The 14548-nt window shown below is 40.3% G+C and overlaps 2 protein-coding genes across 2 annotated transcripts in view; one reads left to right on the top strand and one right to left on the bottom strand.

Moving 5' to 3' along the window:
• CFAP43 (cilia and flagella associated protein 43) overlaps positions 1-4945 on the top strand; it is a 43299-nt gene extending 38354 nt beyond the window's left edge. Inside the window, exons 36-39 of the mRNA XM_053983990.1 lie at positions 745-909; positions 2850-2930; positions 3850-4003; positions 4644-4945. Coding sequence (XP_053839965.1) covers positions 745-909; positions 2850-2930; positions 3850-4003; positions 4644-4801 — 558 coding nt within the window. The 3' untranslated portion in view covers positions 4802-4945. The remainder of the gene's footprint in view (positions 1-744; positions 910-2849; positions 2931-3849; positions 4004-4643) is intronic.
• Positions 4946-7038: 2093 nt separating this feature from the next.
• Positions 7039-10899, bottom strand: SFR1 (SWI5 dependent homologous recombination repair protein 1). The gene is made up of 4 exons (XM_053984163.1): positions 10456-10899; positions 8968-9083; positions 7450-7836; positions 7039-7303 (listed from the first exon to the last, which is right to left on the bottom strand). The coding sequence occupies exons 2-4, from the start codon at positions 9061-9063 to the stop codon at positions 7112-7114; spliced, it is 675 nt and encodes a 224-aa protein (XP_053840138.1). The 5' UTR covers positions 9064-9083; positions 10456-10899; the 3' UTR covers positions 7039-7111.
• Between the last annotated feature and the right edge of the window lie 3649 nt (positions 10900-14548).

Genomic DNA, 14548 nt, shown 5'->3' on the forward strand with positions numbered 1-14548 from the left:
GCATTCTCTAATGTCTCTTCTTATGATGTAGAGGTTGCAGTGCAGACTACTTTCTTGATGTTTGATCAATACAATTCAGATCAATGAAATGGCAACAGTCTTTAGACACACCATCACTTACACATACATTGTAACTAGAAAATGCTAATGTCATGGGGCATCAATCCAAAAATTCCCTCAGGTGGGGGCAAACTTACAGTCATGTTAAGAAGCGTCCAAATAGTAGCTTACATAAAAGTTAATATTTTTTTATGTAAGGTGAATTTGGTGATGATACTTAAAACAGCTTTTCATACCCTCATGAAATGTTCTATTTTAAGGCATTCTAGCTATACAAAAATTGTCTTTTACTGCTACTGCACAAAGCCTTCACTAATATATGCAAAATACCTTAAACAGAGCAAGGTTGTATTTTGTAGACCTAAAATCTCTTTCCATTCTTATAAAAGATAGATAGATAGATAGATAGATAGATAGATAGATAGATAGATAGATAGATGGAGGAAGAGGTTAGTTGTCATTTTCTTCATCTATTTCTATGATCTAAGGCTGTGACACAGAGCATAAAAGAGAATGAACTTCCTTAAAAGATAACCATCTGGAGCAAAGTCTGGAAAGAGGCATGCAGTATAGCATGTTAAATTGACTAAAATTATGACTTTGGGGAAACTTGCCCATCTTGTTGCAAACAATTATTCCATAATCTGTAAAGTGTGTTAATTAAGATTGATCTATTTTTTTTAGGCTCAAGGAGAAAAAAAAATTACTGCCATGGTAGAATTTAAAGACTTCTCTAAAGGGATAATACAGCTGGAATGGGAACACAAGAAAATGAAGATGCAGATACAAGATCTAAAAGAGAAAGCTCGGGATATTGTAATCCTACCTATTTCAAAAGACTGCCAGCTAGTGAGTTGCTTTTTCTGATTTATATTTTAACTGCAGAAAATGATGCTGCCTATACCTATAAGAAAGATAGTTTATATTTATGCCTCATAAATCTCTTATTACCAGAGAAACGTGATTCCTAATAGGTCAACAATTCAGCTTTCAAAGGGAAGTCTTACTCATGAGATTGAGCAGATGAAATTCTTTGGGATGTTACAGTGTAAATTAAGGCAAAGCTAGTCCTAACTTAGTGTTTCAAAATTGGTGTTGAATAAGGAATCAGAATTTTGCAGCCACGAGGAACAGATCTCTTAAATTGAGCAGTCCTTTTCAAGTGGAAGGTTTGAGGTGCCCCCATCTGGTGTCACAGTGACATTTTTTAACTTTGCTCCACTCGGAGACTGAGCGTTCCTTTCGCTGCCATTCGCTGGCCCAGCAGCAGAGCAGGGAATTGTTTGCCATGCCCGGCAGGCAGGAGGGGGCAGCCAGCCAGCATGTCAGCACCTACACAGCTTTGAACAAGCCCAGCTGGCAGGCCAGGAAAAATAGGTAAAGGGTGTGGGACACAGCCAAGCATATCACTGGGAGAAGAAAGGAGGAAGAAGAAAGGTTGTAGGGAAAGCCTGAGGGTATTGCATTATGGAATGTAGAAGACTGTAGAGAAATGTAATGGTCATATGGTGATGATGTGGGTAGCATGAAGGTTTGGAGTAAGGGATGTTGAAGGATGGGTAGGCTGGAGATACAGGAGTAGAGAGAGCTATAAAGCACAAAGGAAAAGGAAAGTGTTCGACAGCAGGTAAGGATATTACAATTCAATCAAAAGATTAGAAGAAAATTCAAAACATATGTTTTGCTTAATCTTCATTTGTATTGCTGCTCCACAAAATGCTTGTTCTGAATCACAGCCACAGGACTTTCATAACTAACACCAATCACCAGAACAGCTTCCAAAGAGGTGTTGTGACAGTGCACTGAAAAATTCTTGTGGCAAATTTATCACCAGCGTTGCCGTTAGCTCAGTTCATTAAACTGATGAGCAGAACTCTTGCCCTTCAGATAGAGTAAAACTACCCAAAGCAAAGGCATTTACCAGTTTAATCTGAATTTGAATGCCTGAGGGAATTGACTTAGGTCACTTTTTGATTGGAAATATGGGGTTAGTAGGAAAGACAATGTAACAGATACCCCAACAGCAGGAGTGGAAAGAAAGATAGCTTAGAAAAATGTGTGTGGGCAAGGACCTGAGACCATTTGGAATGAGGGCTGTTAATGAAGCAGTGGGTGAAAGAAGTTTCATCCTGTAGGCAAGGAGCCCCTTCTGGGTCTTTCCCATTTCTCCTCCTCTAACTAGAACTAGTCCACAGGATTCTGCCTGTCACTTTGGTGGGACAGTACTCTGGAAGGATGAATCTACATCTACAGAAACCTGTCTACTGCCTGTTATAGATCCATAAAACATTATGGGGTTTACCATTTGTCATTTGATAAAAAGGTATTTTAGTAGCAGTGTGCTCAAGGAAAAAAACAATAAATTCTCTGATATGTCAGTTACTATGCAGCTAGAACAATAAAAGAAGAATGATTAGGAAGCCACTAGACAGAAAATAATAATTTTCCTCTCTAGCCTAAAGACAGACTGTCTTAGGCCTCCAGCTATGTTAGCTTAGATTACAAGAAAAAGCATAGCTTGGGGTTTTTGACAGCCTCAGCATACTTGTTTGGCCCTTGTTTCCATTATAAATATATAATAGGTACCATCCTTTTAAAGAGCTGCACAGTCTAGCTCACACAGCATCCAAGCATATCCTTACATGGTCCATTTATGATCACTAGTAAGCTTTACCACTGCACAATTCCAGTGTTTTGAGTTTCACATTGTATGATTTTTTTCATAGAAGGGTGGAATTGTTGAGAATGAACAGGCATAAGATGATTTCTTTCTGGTTTTATTTCTTCAGTTCCTAACTGTGCAGAACTACGACGCCCACATTACTCAGCACCTAGCAGGGATGGAGCAGAGCCTTGGTGTCATGGATAAGGTAAATCCAAGGGAACCACCTCATCTGAGAGACACACACACATATAAATAGATATAAATATAGATATATATATAATGTATTTGTCCATCTGGCTTTCAGTAGTTTCCTCAACTTGAGCTGTGCCGTCTACAGCAGCAGTTCTCTAGTGTTTGTAAGCAGTCACACATGGATTGCTGCAGAGATTGAAGCCTGTCTACTTGCTCTGTTACTAGAATTAAATACTTTCCTATCCTGAGCATCTGAATGCAGATCTGCTAATCATTTCTTACATAGCACTGCCTATAGAAGTCACTTCTCCATTTCTAATGAAGCATTCTTTCGGTCTTCACTGTTTAATGCTTCTCTCCAGGAGCACCAGCCTGTTCAAAGTATCCCTTCCCTTTGTATTCAAAATAAGAGACACAACAATCTGATTTGCTGGCTACTTCATGTATTTCATCATTCAAATTATGACTGTCCTTTTTTTAAAGTGATTTCACTGGATTTTCTCCAAGTTGTGCTAGTTGGCATCAGCTTCCTCTTCCTCTCCAAGCTTTAGTATTTATCTTGTCCCTTTGCAGCCCATCCATCAGCTTCAGCAGCTCCCAGCAGCCAAGAGCATGTCCTTAACTCGCTGATTCCATTGACTTCCTTTTTTCCCTTTGCCTTTCAAATTTTATCTTTAATATATCTCTCTTCCTGACCTATACCTCTTTATTCCTTGGCTGCTTCTTAAATTAGAACTCCATAAACTGAGATACCATGTGTGAAAGACACTTTACAAAGTAAAGCTTACAATGTGCTAGTAGTCAAATCAACATACATGAGAGTTTATCAAGCTACAACACAGTGCTTAAAATTATAACTTTTTATCATAAGTTTGTCTGAACAGTTTTTGTACGATCTCATATATTTGCTTTATTCATCTCAAAATGGACAGTTGCACAAGAAGAATGTGAAAAAACATCAGAAAAAAGTCAGAGAGCTGAAGGAGTGCATCCGTCTAAAAGAGCAAGCGAACTATGAGCTCAGCCTGCAGCTGAAGGAAATGCTTGTCTCTGTGTCAGAAAGGATGCACATCTTCGAGGCAGCTGGTGAGTCCAGTGAGGCACTGTAAAGCACAAGCAAAGAACATTCAGAAAATAACTCCAGGCTAGACAGTGCTGTTCTCCACCATCAGCTAAGGAGCAAAGAATGCCTGTCTGTTATGTATTTGCATAATGAGCAGAGTCCTTCCTGCCAAAAGCTAACATGGTTATGAAGAGTTACCTGGAGACTCTTGTGGCTCTTGTAACCAAAGTAGCTGAATTCCTGGAACTGTTCAAGTCAAATTATTACAGTCATTAATAACTTCAGTAGGCAACATGCTTTCATTTTTTCTGAGAGTTGTTCAATGGGCTTCTTTCCACCCTTCCAAGAGAACAGAGGAAGCAATGTGGAGCTAAGAATAGTACTCACTATTAGGAAAACTTACAGAGATCTTTCCACTAGTGGAAAAGTTACAGATTTGCAACACAGTGGGTACCTTCTAGAAGCTAAAGAAAGCATGCCCAGTGCCTTTTTTGTAATATTTTGCTTTATTCAGTACTATAAAGGCTCTTAAGCCCAACTGTGAGCCTTTATTAAAATGCTTGCCTGTTTTATACAGAAATTGGAATAACCCCAGAACAGGTCCCATATAGACTACACATCCCCTGTGAGCAGAGGCTAACACTAATTCTTTGTTTTCTGCAGACACACGGGATATTTCTGAAAAGAACACAAGGCAGCGTTACCAAGAGATTGTGAAGCAGAAACACCTACGGAACCTTATAAGGGAACAGGAAAAACAGCTTGCAATTCTTCAGTCAGAAATTGAAAGTTGTAATCCAAGAACACTCCATATTATTTAAAAATCAGAGATGAATAATAGATGAATAACACCATGGTCTTATCTAAGGGAAAAGAGTTTTGACAGCTAATTCTTCTCCCTGAACTTTTCTTTCCGCAAATTGTTTCTTCTATAATTCCTTTAAATAACTTCCATTTGAAAGATGCATGGTTGTCTGGTTTGTATTTTTTGCACTTGGTCTTAACCCCATTATATTTCAGTTGATGAAATTTATTTCTACTGGTTTTATTATATAAACTATATAGCTCATTACAGAAAACAAAGGATACAAGAAATTGTAGACTGATAGAAGAACAGGTATATTTGTATGTCCATTGTTTGCAATATGCAATTTAAAACCTTGTAAAGAAATCTATGAATTGGCATTATGTCTATGGATTTGACATAATAATTTACCCTTGTGATGGCACAGGTGTAGGTTTCTGAGCAGATGTAGGGATGCTTGTCCTGACCATGTGTGCAACCTGGCCCTGTCCCAAAGACAGCTGTGCCTTATTGTGGTATAATCACCCACAGCCAGCAGGAGCTGTGGCTGCTGCCATGGGCAGAATTATAGAAAAACCAGGTTTGGAAGCATCTGGCCTCCTGAAATAGTTGCTGGCATCTCCCACCCCTTTACACAGTGTATTTTGCTGCCAGCTCCTTCAATGACAGCTAAGAAAAATAAAGAAACTGTAATAAAGTTAACTACTGCTGGAGTCCAATCTACCTTCTCAGGCATTCTCCCTGCTTTTTATTTCCCTACTTCGTGGTGTGTGTCAATCCTCCTTCTTCTAAAGCCACAGGATATCTAAACCCATTTCATTGTGAGAGCAACAATAGCTTTGATACCTTAGCTTAAAATTCTACATTTTTAAGAGAAAACTATGTCAGTTGTGATCCTATACATCTCTTTTTTTTTTTTTTTGCTTTACCATCTCTAATTGGGATTTGTAAGGATTCTAATTAGATCTCACTTACTACAAGACCTTTTGTCTTTCTGCTGAACCTGCCTTAGAAGCAGCATCATTCCAACCTCGGGGAAGATAACTGGCCCCTGGACCAGGCACCATCATCTTTTTGCACATGTCTAAAAAGGCAGAGAAATAGTGCTTTAATATTCAAAATGTGATTTGCAATAAAGACTGTTCTGCATTAATTCTCTCTGGACAGCAAGAGTCAGTACTCTTAAGAGCAAGTTGTAGGTACAGGCTGAAGTCTAAAGATCCTTAACCAATGGTTAAAAGGTTCTGTATGATCTTTGATTTTCTTTCTCTTTAGCTGTCTAAGAAATTCCCTTATTAAGGAAACAGGCTATAGCACCTGCAAACAAAAGAGATGGGGTATGACCAATAAGAAAACAAGATTCATAGCAGGGAGAATTGTATAGTCATTAAGATTTATGTATTGTTACACTTGAGAAGCAGTGATTTTAGGGAAAATAAAAAACAAAAGGTACCATGATGAGAAAGTAAGCAATTTCAAGTTAAATAAAAAGAACTTTCAAAAAAGGCATTTGTTGGAGAATAAATGAAATTGTAAAGATTTATTCAGCTTTATGATGCTGTGTTTGAAGCAATCCCAATAAACAAGGCCTTGTTTTTCTTATTTATTTGAAGAGAGAAAACACCTTGGCTCTCAGATGCAGTAGAATAGGAAGTTGGTTTCGATTTTCTTTCCTTCCCTTCCATTACCTCAGGCTGTGGCAGAATGCTTAATGAGACAGCAGCTCTGAAGAGACTGTCTGGACCAGAACCTGAAAGCAGCTGCATTATGACACATTTCCCTCAGCAGGAGTTAAAGCCAGTGAGAACATCTTATCTCAGCTCTGGAATATGACAACCATGAAAATTAGTTATCTTCACTTAACTCACAAAATGATGTCATTAGCCTTCATTGGCTGACAGGCACCAGGAAGACATTTGTAAAATGGGTGTATCTACCAACTGAACTCTTCCCCATCTGAACATGAACAGAATTGACAATTTGAGTTATTTCAATACAAGTAACCATGCAGACACTAATTTAAAAAAATGGACTGCTTTCTACCTGTCAAACTATGACTTAATTTTATTTTTTTAAATAAAAATTCACTGACCAAGTCATTAAGCCAGATTCTCCAAAACATCACCAGTTTGATTTTTTTCTATTAAGTAATGGCTTTTACAGTGCCTACTGTATGTATGCACACAGCTTTACAAGTACCTCTGGAAAAAACCTCCTAACCCCAAAACATAAAGTCCACTGTCTGACCAACACTTCTGACACAATCAGAATTTATTCAGTCTTTTCTGCTTTTGTGTCTGTGCAAAGAAAGCTCTGCAGCCGTAGATTATGCATCTACAAAATCTTCTTCTGTTCTGCTGTAGTGCAGTAACTGGTCTTCTAACCCAAAAGTGTCGATGAGCTGAGTGAGACTCACTTTCTTGCCATCTGCAGAAAAGGCCGACTGCAGCTCATACAGCATCAGCTGGGTGCTGCTTCTCCACTTCACTATCAAAGCTTGCAGCTCAGACAGGTTGTTCTGAAATTGAGACAAACAAAAAAGAAAGACATCATCTGCTGACCAAAGGGGGTTTTGATACCCTGCAGATATTCTTATAAAATACCTTAAACTGCGACAATACACAACCACCACAGTAAAAAACCAGTGAGTAAGTATTGCCTCACCTTGGATCGATACATCTTCACCAGTTTGAGCCTACGAAGTAGCTCTTCCTTCTCTTGCACTTGTTTCACCAGCTTTACTTTCTCTTCAAGGGACTGTTGCTGACCAAGATCAACCTGTAGCACATCCGAATTCTCTGCTGATCCACAGAGATCACTCTCCTGTGAGGGACTTCCGAAACATGTATGTCCAGTGCCATTTCCTTCCAGGTTTTCAGAACCATCTTGTAACCTGGAACAGTCTGTACTCGTCTCTGGCAAGGACCCTGTGTCAGCACCAGCAGTGTCTTTGTCTTCAGTGTCTATTTTGAGCCGCTTTGCCACTGTAAAACTGGCATTAAATGAACGTCTTGTTTTCCTTAATCGTTCCCTCAGAGCTGCACTCATTTGCTAAAAAATAGAATAAATAAACCCAGAAAAGCCAGGTGGTCAGAATATTCTTAAATATTTATCAAATCTCAAGTAACTGTTTACCAATCATTATTATTTACATAGAATACGTAATATATTTAACTATCATTGTAAAGCCAGACTTCCTAATTGTCCGTATAGCCTTCAAAAACTTGACCAGAGTTAACTTCTTCCTTTCACTTGTATTTGCACATACAGCTGCAAGATATGGAAAGGTGTGGCTCCACATTTTCTTGGACAAAATCTTGTATTCTATTGAGGCAAACTTACTCATCTAGTGTTTGTGTAAAAGAAATATGGCATATTTCAACTTGGCTAATTTTATTCTATCAATTTCCCCTCTAGTTTAAGGGAGGTAAGGGTTACTTTTCCTGCTGTTCCATCCTATACATCTGTATTAGAACTAGTACAAAACATCTGTATTCTAGAACATATTAGAAATACATGTATAATTTTGACCTGTTCATGCTTTGAGATACTTCACAAGTATCTAAAACCATTTTTTTTCTTCAAAATAACTATTTTTTATAAGCCGTGTCTAACATTTTTATTTATAGAAATGCTCTAAAATATAAGAGTGAGGGATTAGTTATAGAATACTTTCAAACCAGGCCTGTCCTGCATAGATCTGGATGTTGAGTGTGACAGTATCACCATTTCACATCCCAGGATAGGACCAAAGCAGAGCTGAGCACTATGGAGAGTATACAAAGTACAATGCTTGTACTTTGTTCCACTGCAGGCAGAAGTCACAGAAAGTCATCCTGCATGCACAGCAACCCAGAAACTAGGATTTGAGAAAGCTGAAGATAACAGGTTGAAAGAAAGAAGCAAGAAATCCACCACACACCCTATATAGTGTTTGTATTAATATGCCATTGGGTTATGTTGCTCCATCACTTTGTATTCACAGCAAGCATCTGCCTTTTCAGAGCAAAGTACACCAGGCACATGCCTCACCTGCACAGCCCTGTAGCTAGAGGTACAAGCTGCCTGTCTCTAGCCTTCCAGCAAGCAGTATCTCAGTGACTTCTGACTCCTTGATGATTTCACCAGCACTTTTGTTACTATTAACAATCACATTACTGGAAAAGTGGGAAGTTTTCATACCTGTTTACCTGAACTAGTGCCCTGTGCAGGTGCTGCCCCAGAATCCTTTGGAGTACTGCACAAAGATGGCAATTTATCCAGCACTGACTCTTCCATCTCAAGATAAATAGCTGTCTCTGTTAAATGACAGAATGAATTATGGTGTTATTGTCACCAGATCATAATGAGCCATGTGGCTGCAGAAATTAGTAAAAAGCTCTAATATGAAATTCTAAGGCTTATTTTCTAATTGGTATGATCAAAAAGGACATCTGCATAAGTTACACAACTGTTTCATGTGCTAAGTAGCATCTTTCTTTGTGAACAGCTTTTCTCTGAGAGGATGCATGACACAACTAACTGCCATGAAGTCTTTTACAATCCATTGTATATATTATTTTTCCCCTTGCTCCTAAAGATCTGTGGAGCCAGGAGGATTTTTGTTGTCCACAAATGTAAACAATCTTTTCTATAGAACAATATAATTGGGTATCCAGTCTCATGTGATCCTTCTGGGGATGCTGCTTAAAAAATTAATTACTCACACAGGTGGAAGTTTTGATTAACAGGAAACATCCCAAGCACACTCAGAAAGGCACCTTAATTAAAATGGTTAAGTCACACTTCCCAGCATGAACCAACTTCAAATCGATTTGGCAATGTTTAATTTCATTTAGCAATTGTGAACCACTACTAATGACCAGAATGCAGCTGGAAAATCAACAGCTATACCTCCACTCACCTGCAAATTGCAATTACGAGTTTTGAAACAGAAACCTCTCAAAAATGAAATCCTGCAAACCACAACTAGGCAACACAGGGCTGGCACAAGGGGCTTCCTCTTCACAGATGAAAACTGCCAAAGCTTCAGTATGCCAAATCCTTAATAGCCCAGCAACCCTGGGCTTGATACCAAAGGATGGAGGTCCTCATTTATCTTAGAAGTCAACATCCCCCCAGCTGTTCAACACTGAACATATGGTACTCTATTTAAAAAAACCCAGACCTTAGTAAGGAGTCTAAAATTGGGTATTTTAGCAATCTATCAATTAAACAGAAAGCCACAGCATCCATTAAATATAATGGAAGTTTAATACTATTATTTCTTTTTGTAAGCAAGAGCTTAGAAAAAGCAACAACATTCTTATGCATACTGTATATCACAAATATGTAGTAAGAATTTTCCAAGGAGCAAAATAATTTTAAGCCTAAGAGATAGCTTTAAAAACACCAAGCAATCCCACCGATTCTCTACCTTTACTTTCTAATGCAAATTCGTTTTTAAAAGACCGTAACAAATACTTTTTCATCTGGTTTGCTAATGCTGTTACTTGGCAGCATATTCACACAGCTCTCCTGCACTCTTAAAATCCTTTTCCTGTATCTTCGGCTAAGAATCCTTGGCATTCTCGACCAGTAATGCTATTCACCGCACAAAAAAACCTGTCCAGCAAGTAAAGAAAATTTGAATTAGACGGGGAAAAGACAATTTTGCTTTTCAGTACTTACTTGAGTTTTGCACTTTGGGTACGTCTGTAACTACATTCTCTCTTCCTGCTTATAGCTATATTATATAAAGGCACGCACTCCTTTTACTGTCTCAACGACACAAGGCTCTATTAACACTCAATACTTTTAACACAATACTATCAACACTCAAGCTTCTGCCTTGCTAGTTTTCCACCCGCAGAGAAGCAGGACGAAGACTGGGCAGCCCATAAGTAGGGCCACAGACCCGTGGAGCTCGTTCTGAGGTGCCGCACCCCAGAAACGCAGCCAAAGCACCGACCCGCAGAGCTGAGGAGCGAAGGGAGGCCGCTCGGGGAGCACAAACCCCTCAGGGCCCGGGCGAAGGAAGAAAGAACCCGGCGGGGCCGCCCTTCCGTCCCTGGCTCCCCTCAGCGCTTCAAGCTCCCGCTGCCGGGGCAGGGGCGGCCCCGCGCCTGCGCGCTGCGCGTGCCCGGGCGGTGCGAGCTGTTCGCGCCTGCGCGCAGTGGGAGGCGCTGTGGGGCTGAGGGGCGGGCGCGGAGCCTGAGGGGGATCCTGGTCCCGGTCCCGCGAGCGGGAAACGCGGGGCATCCCCAGGGACCGCGTAGACTTTCCTGTTGCATCTGGGCATGCCAGGCGGTGCTATGTCCCTTAGGCCAGCGTAGGCTGACCATGCCAGGGGTCTGGGCCAAGGCCAGGTGTTAGCTCACATAATCAGGCTGAAAAGTTTTTTAAGATCATCAAATCCAACCTATGACCCAGCACCACTATGACCCTGGCACCAAGTGCCATGTAGAGTCTTACACACTTCCAGGAGTGGTGACTTCAGGACCTCTTGGCAGTCTGTTCCAATTCCAGTCACCATTTCTATGCAGAAATTTTTCCTAGTGACCAACCTAAACCTTCCCTGGCCTAGCTGCAGATGATAAGACAATGTCCCTGCAAGTGTCCCTGTGCCAGGGAAGGGGTTTCTGCCTCAGTGTGGAGTGCTCCCCACTATGGATAGCACAGTAGGCCCTTTGGTCACAGCCAAGGGAACCACAACTCTCCACCTCAAGGTGCAAAAGCCTTTATCCCAGGAACTGTCTCCTCACATAAGGGGAAAAAGTGTGACTGAGGGACTCACTGGGAGATGTGTGACCTGAGCAGCACTGTCGTGGGTGTGGGAAAGAAGAGAAAATGAAGAAATTTGACTGGAGAAACAGGGAGATTGTGACTGTGACAAGGAGCAATCCCAGCTGTGGCTACTCTGTGCAGTTCAGGATTGGAGAGTTCCCTGACACTCAAAGGCACTGCTGAAGTAAGAGTGATTTTCCTGTCTCTGCCAGCTGTACACCTGGCTTCCCCATGTGGATTTACTTTTCTCAAAACTGATTTATACAAAATGTTTTTCAACTGTAACTGTCAGAACTGACAGAATGAGCTGAGGAAGCCATAACAACAACAGCTCCCAGCCCTTAGGGATGATGTCCCAGTGGTTCCTCCAGCACTGCCCACAGCCAAACTGCCCCGAGCTGTGCATTGATGCCTCACGCAGCTGTGCCGAGAGCTGCACATGGGGTACAGGCACCCACATGCTCTTGCTGGATCATACCCTTAGCTTGTGTGTCAGAACTGCATTAATTTCCTGCCTGGCTCCTGCTACAGATGAGGACACTATTTTCTCTTCACCTTGTGTAACTCCCATCTCTATTTAGACCAGAGACAGTCTGGAGGTAAGAGGTGTGTAAGCACTGAGTGTTGTAGGTGTGATAACATGTTAGCAGTTGCTGCAGTTTTTACCATGAGTTTTCATAGATTCACACATTTCAAAGAGGATTTGACAGGGATGATAGCAACCTTTTACCCTCCTACAGTAAAAGGTATCAAAGCATTCAAAACCCATCTACAACAAGTTGTTTTCTGAAATCTGAGAACTTGAGGCCTTTAGGTTGTACCTTGTATAAGATTTTATCTGTGGGTGAAATTGATTTAGAAATAATATTTTCAGTAGCAAATGTGGGAATTTACATTATGTGTGTTGTACTATGTTTTGTAACCATCTACCAAAAAAACCCTGTTGAACAATACCCCAAGTGTTGAGGCAGTTTGGAAGCATTTTTTAAATCTGCTCCTTTTTTGGGTTTTGAGTTTGTTTTTTTAAACCTTCAGCTAATTTAATGTTGCAAATATTTTAATTTTAAAATATGTAGAAATGGACTCCTGAGTGCAACAGCAAAAGTGCTAATAGAACTTCTGTTGCAAATTTATCAAGAGGGTTGGATACTCTGGAGCTTTGTGATGGCATGTCTCCAAGTTCACAGGGTATTTCCTTCAATCTCAAGGATGGTCCCTACTTTAAATTACTCATGCTCTGTTGTACAGACATGCTAACAGATGAGTTGCACAAGAACAACAAAGTTTGAGATTTTAGATCATTTGCCAGGTGAGATTCCAGTAAGATTTTACAGGAACATAACACATGAAAAAGTCATCCTGTGCATTATCATTGCACTTAATTAGAGCAACGCCCGTATGCCCCACCCTAAGTGAGATTACAGATTGTTTGGGACTGGGAATATGGAATGATGGTGCCATGTGTTGGGTGTCTGAGTTTAGTGTGGTACATGTAGAGTAGAGGAAAGGAAATATTGTCATCAGTATTCACTGATGGGCAGTGACTCTAGAAAAAGATCTTATTCAGGTTGGTATTAAGTGTTTAGCTGTGTTTACTCCATTTACCTATGAATTTACCTGGTTTTTACACAGTACTGCAAAAACATGACTCACCCAACACTTGGCTGGAAGCTCCTGCAGAGCTGGGAACTAGAGTGCCATCAGGCACTACCCAGTGACTATCCAGTATTTTTATTGCAGAAACACAATAGTGATGGATACTTTGTTTTCTTCAATTTGCAAACCAGAGTCAGACTGAAACCTTCTTCTCAAAAACTGCTCATCTGCTTTCCTTGAGGAAAACAGATTATCCATGTGTCAATCATCCTGGCATGTTTATGGCACACTGCAGAGTGTTTCTCATGCTGTTCAGTTAAGATTACCAGTATGTGCACACAGTAGCACATTTATTGCAATACAGTGTTCATTAAGCACTATAATGCTGTTGTTTGATTTCTTTGATTCGTCTTGTGATCAGAAGAGTTTGGGGTAAGCAAAATAATTGAAAAAAAGTGTAGGAAATTGTGCACTGGGTAATAAAATTATTGATCTCTATTTGCTGAACATACCACTTCCCTTCAGAGATATTAGTTTCCCCAAGGAACCAAAAGGAAAATGTGCTCCTTGGTTTTATTTTCTTTGGTATTTCTGCATTGACATTTTAGTGATCAGATTATTTTTTCTTCCAAGTGTACACCAGTTTGGCTGCACAGTTGAAAGATATTACCCATGTACTCTCTCAATAATCTTGTGGTACCAGAAGAGCACTGCAGCACTGGGGCTGACACATCAGCGTTGTCAGGACAATGACATGTTTTAATTCCCCTATAGGCATCATCTGTAGTAGCAAAGTCAAAATGGAAAGTAATAGTAAAGGATACTGGCTTTGAGTTTAGAAACTCCAGTTTGAGCTTTATGGGTTCTTCTCTTTCAGAGTGTCAGGAGCATCATAAAACTTCCATTTAACAGGCCTTTTCTCCCTTAAACTTTGCCACTGAGTATCTGGGATGTTAGTCAACATACTATGTCTTAAGGCACATATGTATTACTCCCTTCTCTCATTTTTCTGAAATCTGTTGATCTTATTTAAAGCCAACTGATGTATCCTGATGCATGAAGTACACTCTGCACTGTCTGAGTATTCTCTCTTGCCTGGGGCAGGAGGGTGGGGTGCTTTTATGTGCCTAAACACTAACTGCTGCAGAAAGTTTAAAAACCCTACCCACTTCTGCATCAGCCTAGGGCTGTGGTTTGGCTGGATGCAATTCACTTCTGTGAAAGGTGTTCTGACTTGCTTATGGCCATGTAAATACACCAAGGGTAGGACTTTATAAAGCAGCTGGAGTAAAACAAGTTTACTACAACAAAACCTGTCCTTGGGAGATGAATTCTGCTCTCATAATGGTGCAAATGCCCATTAACTAAAAGTGAAGTCTCTAGAATGACATCAGCATAAGCT

Source organism: Vidua macroura, chromosome 8 (assembly GCF_024509145.1).
Source record: "Vidua macroura isolate BioBank_ID:100142 chromosome 8, ASM2450914v1, whole genome shotgun sequence".
In the NCBI taxonomy this organism is placed as follows: domain Eukaryota; kingdom Metazoa; phylum Chordata; class Aves; order Passeriformes; family Viduidae; genus Vidua; species Vidua macroura.

Bases quoted from the DNA above. Each gene is read 5' to 3' on its own strand.
- SFR1 (XM_053984163.1), bottom strand. From the start codon at position 9,063: ATGGAAGAGTCAGTGCTGGATAAATTGCCATCTTTGTGCAGTACTCCA. The intron at 7,837-8,967 runs GTATGAAAACTT...TCTATTTTTTAG, and splicing joins GCACTAGTTCAGGTAAACAG to CAAATGAGTGCAGCTCTGAG. The intron at 7,304-7,449 runs GTGAGGCAATAC...TCTCAATTTCAG, and splicing joins TGAAGATGTATCGATCCAAG to AACAACCTGTCTGAGCTGCA.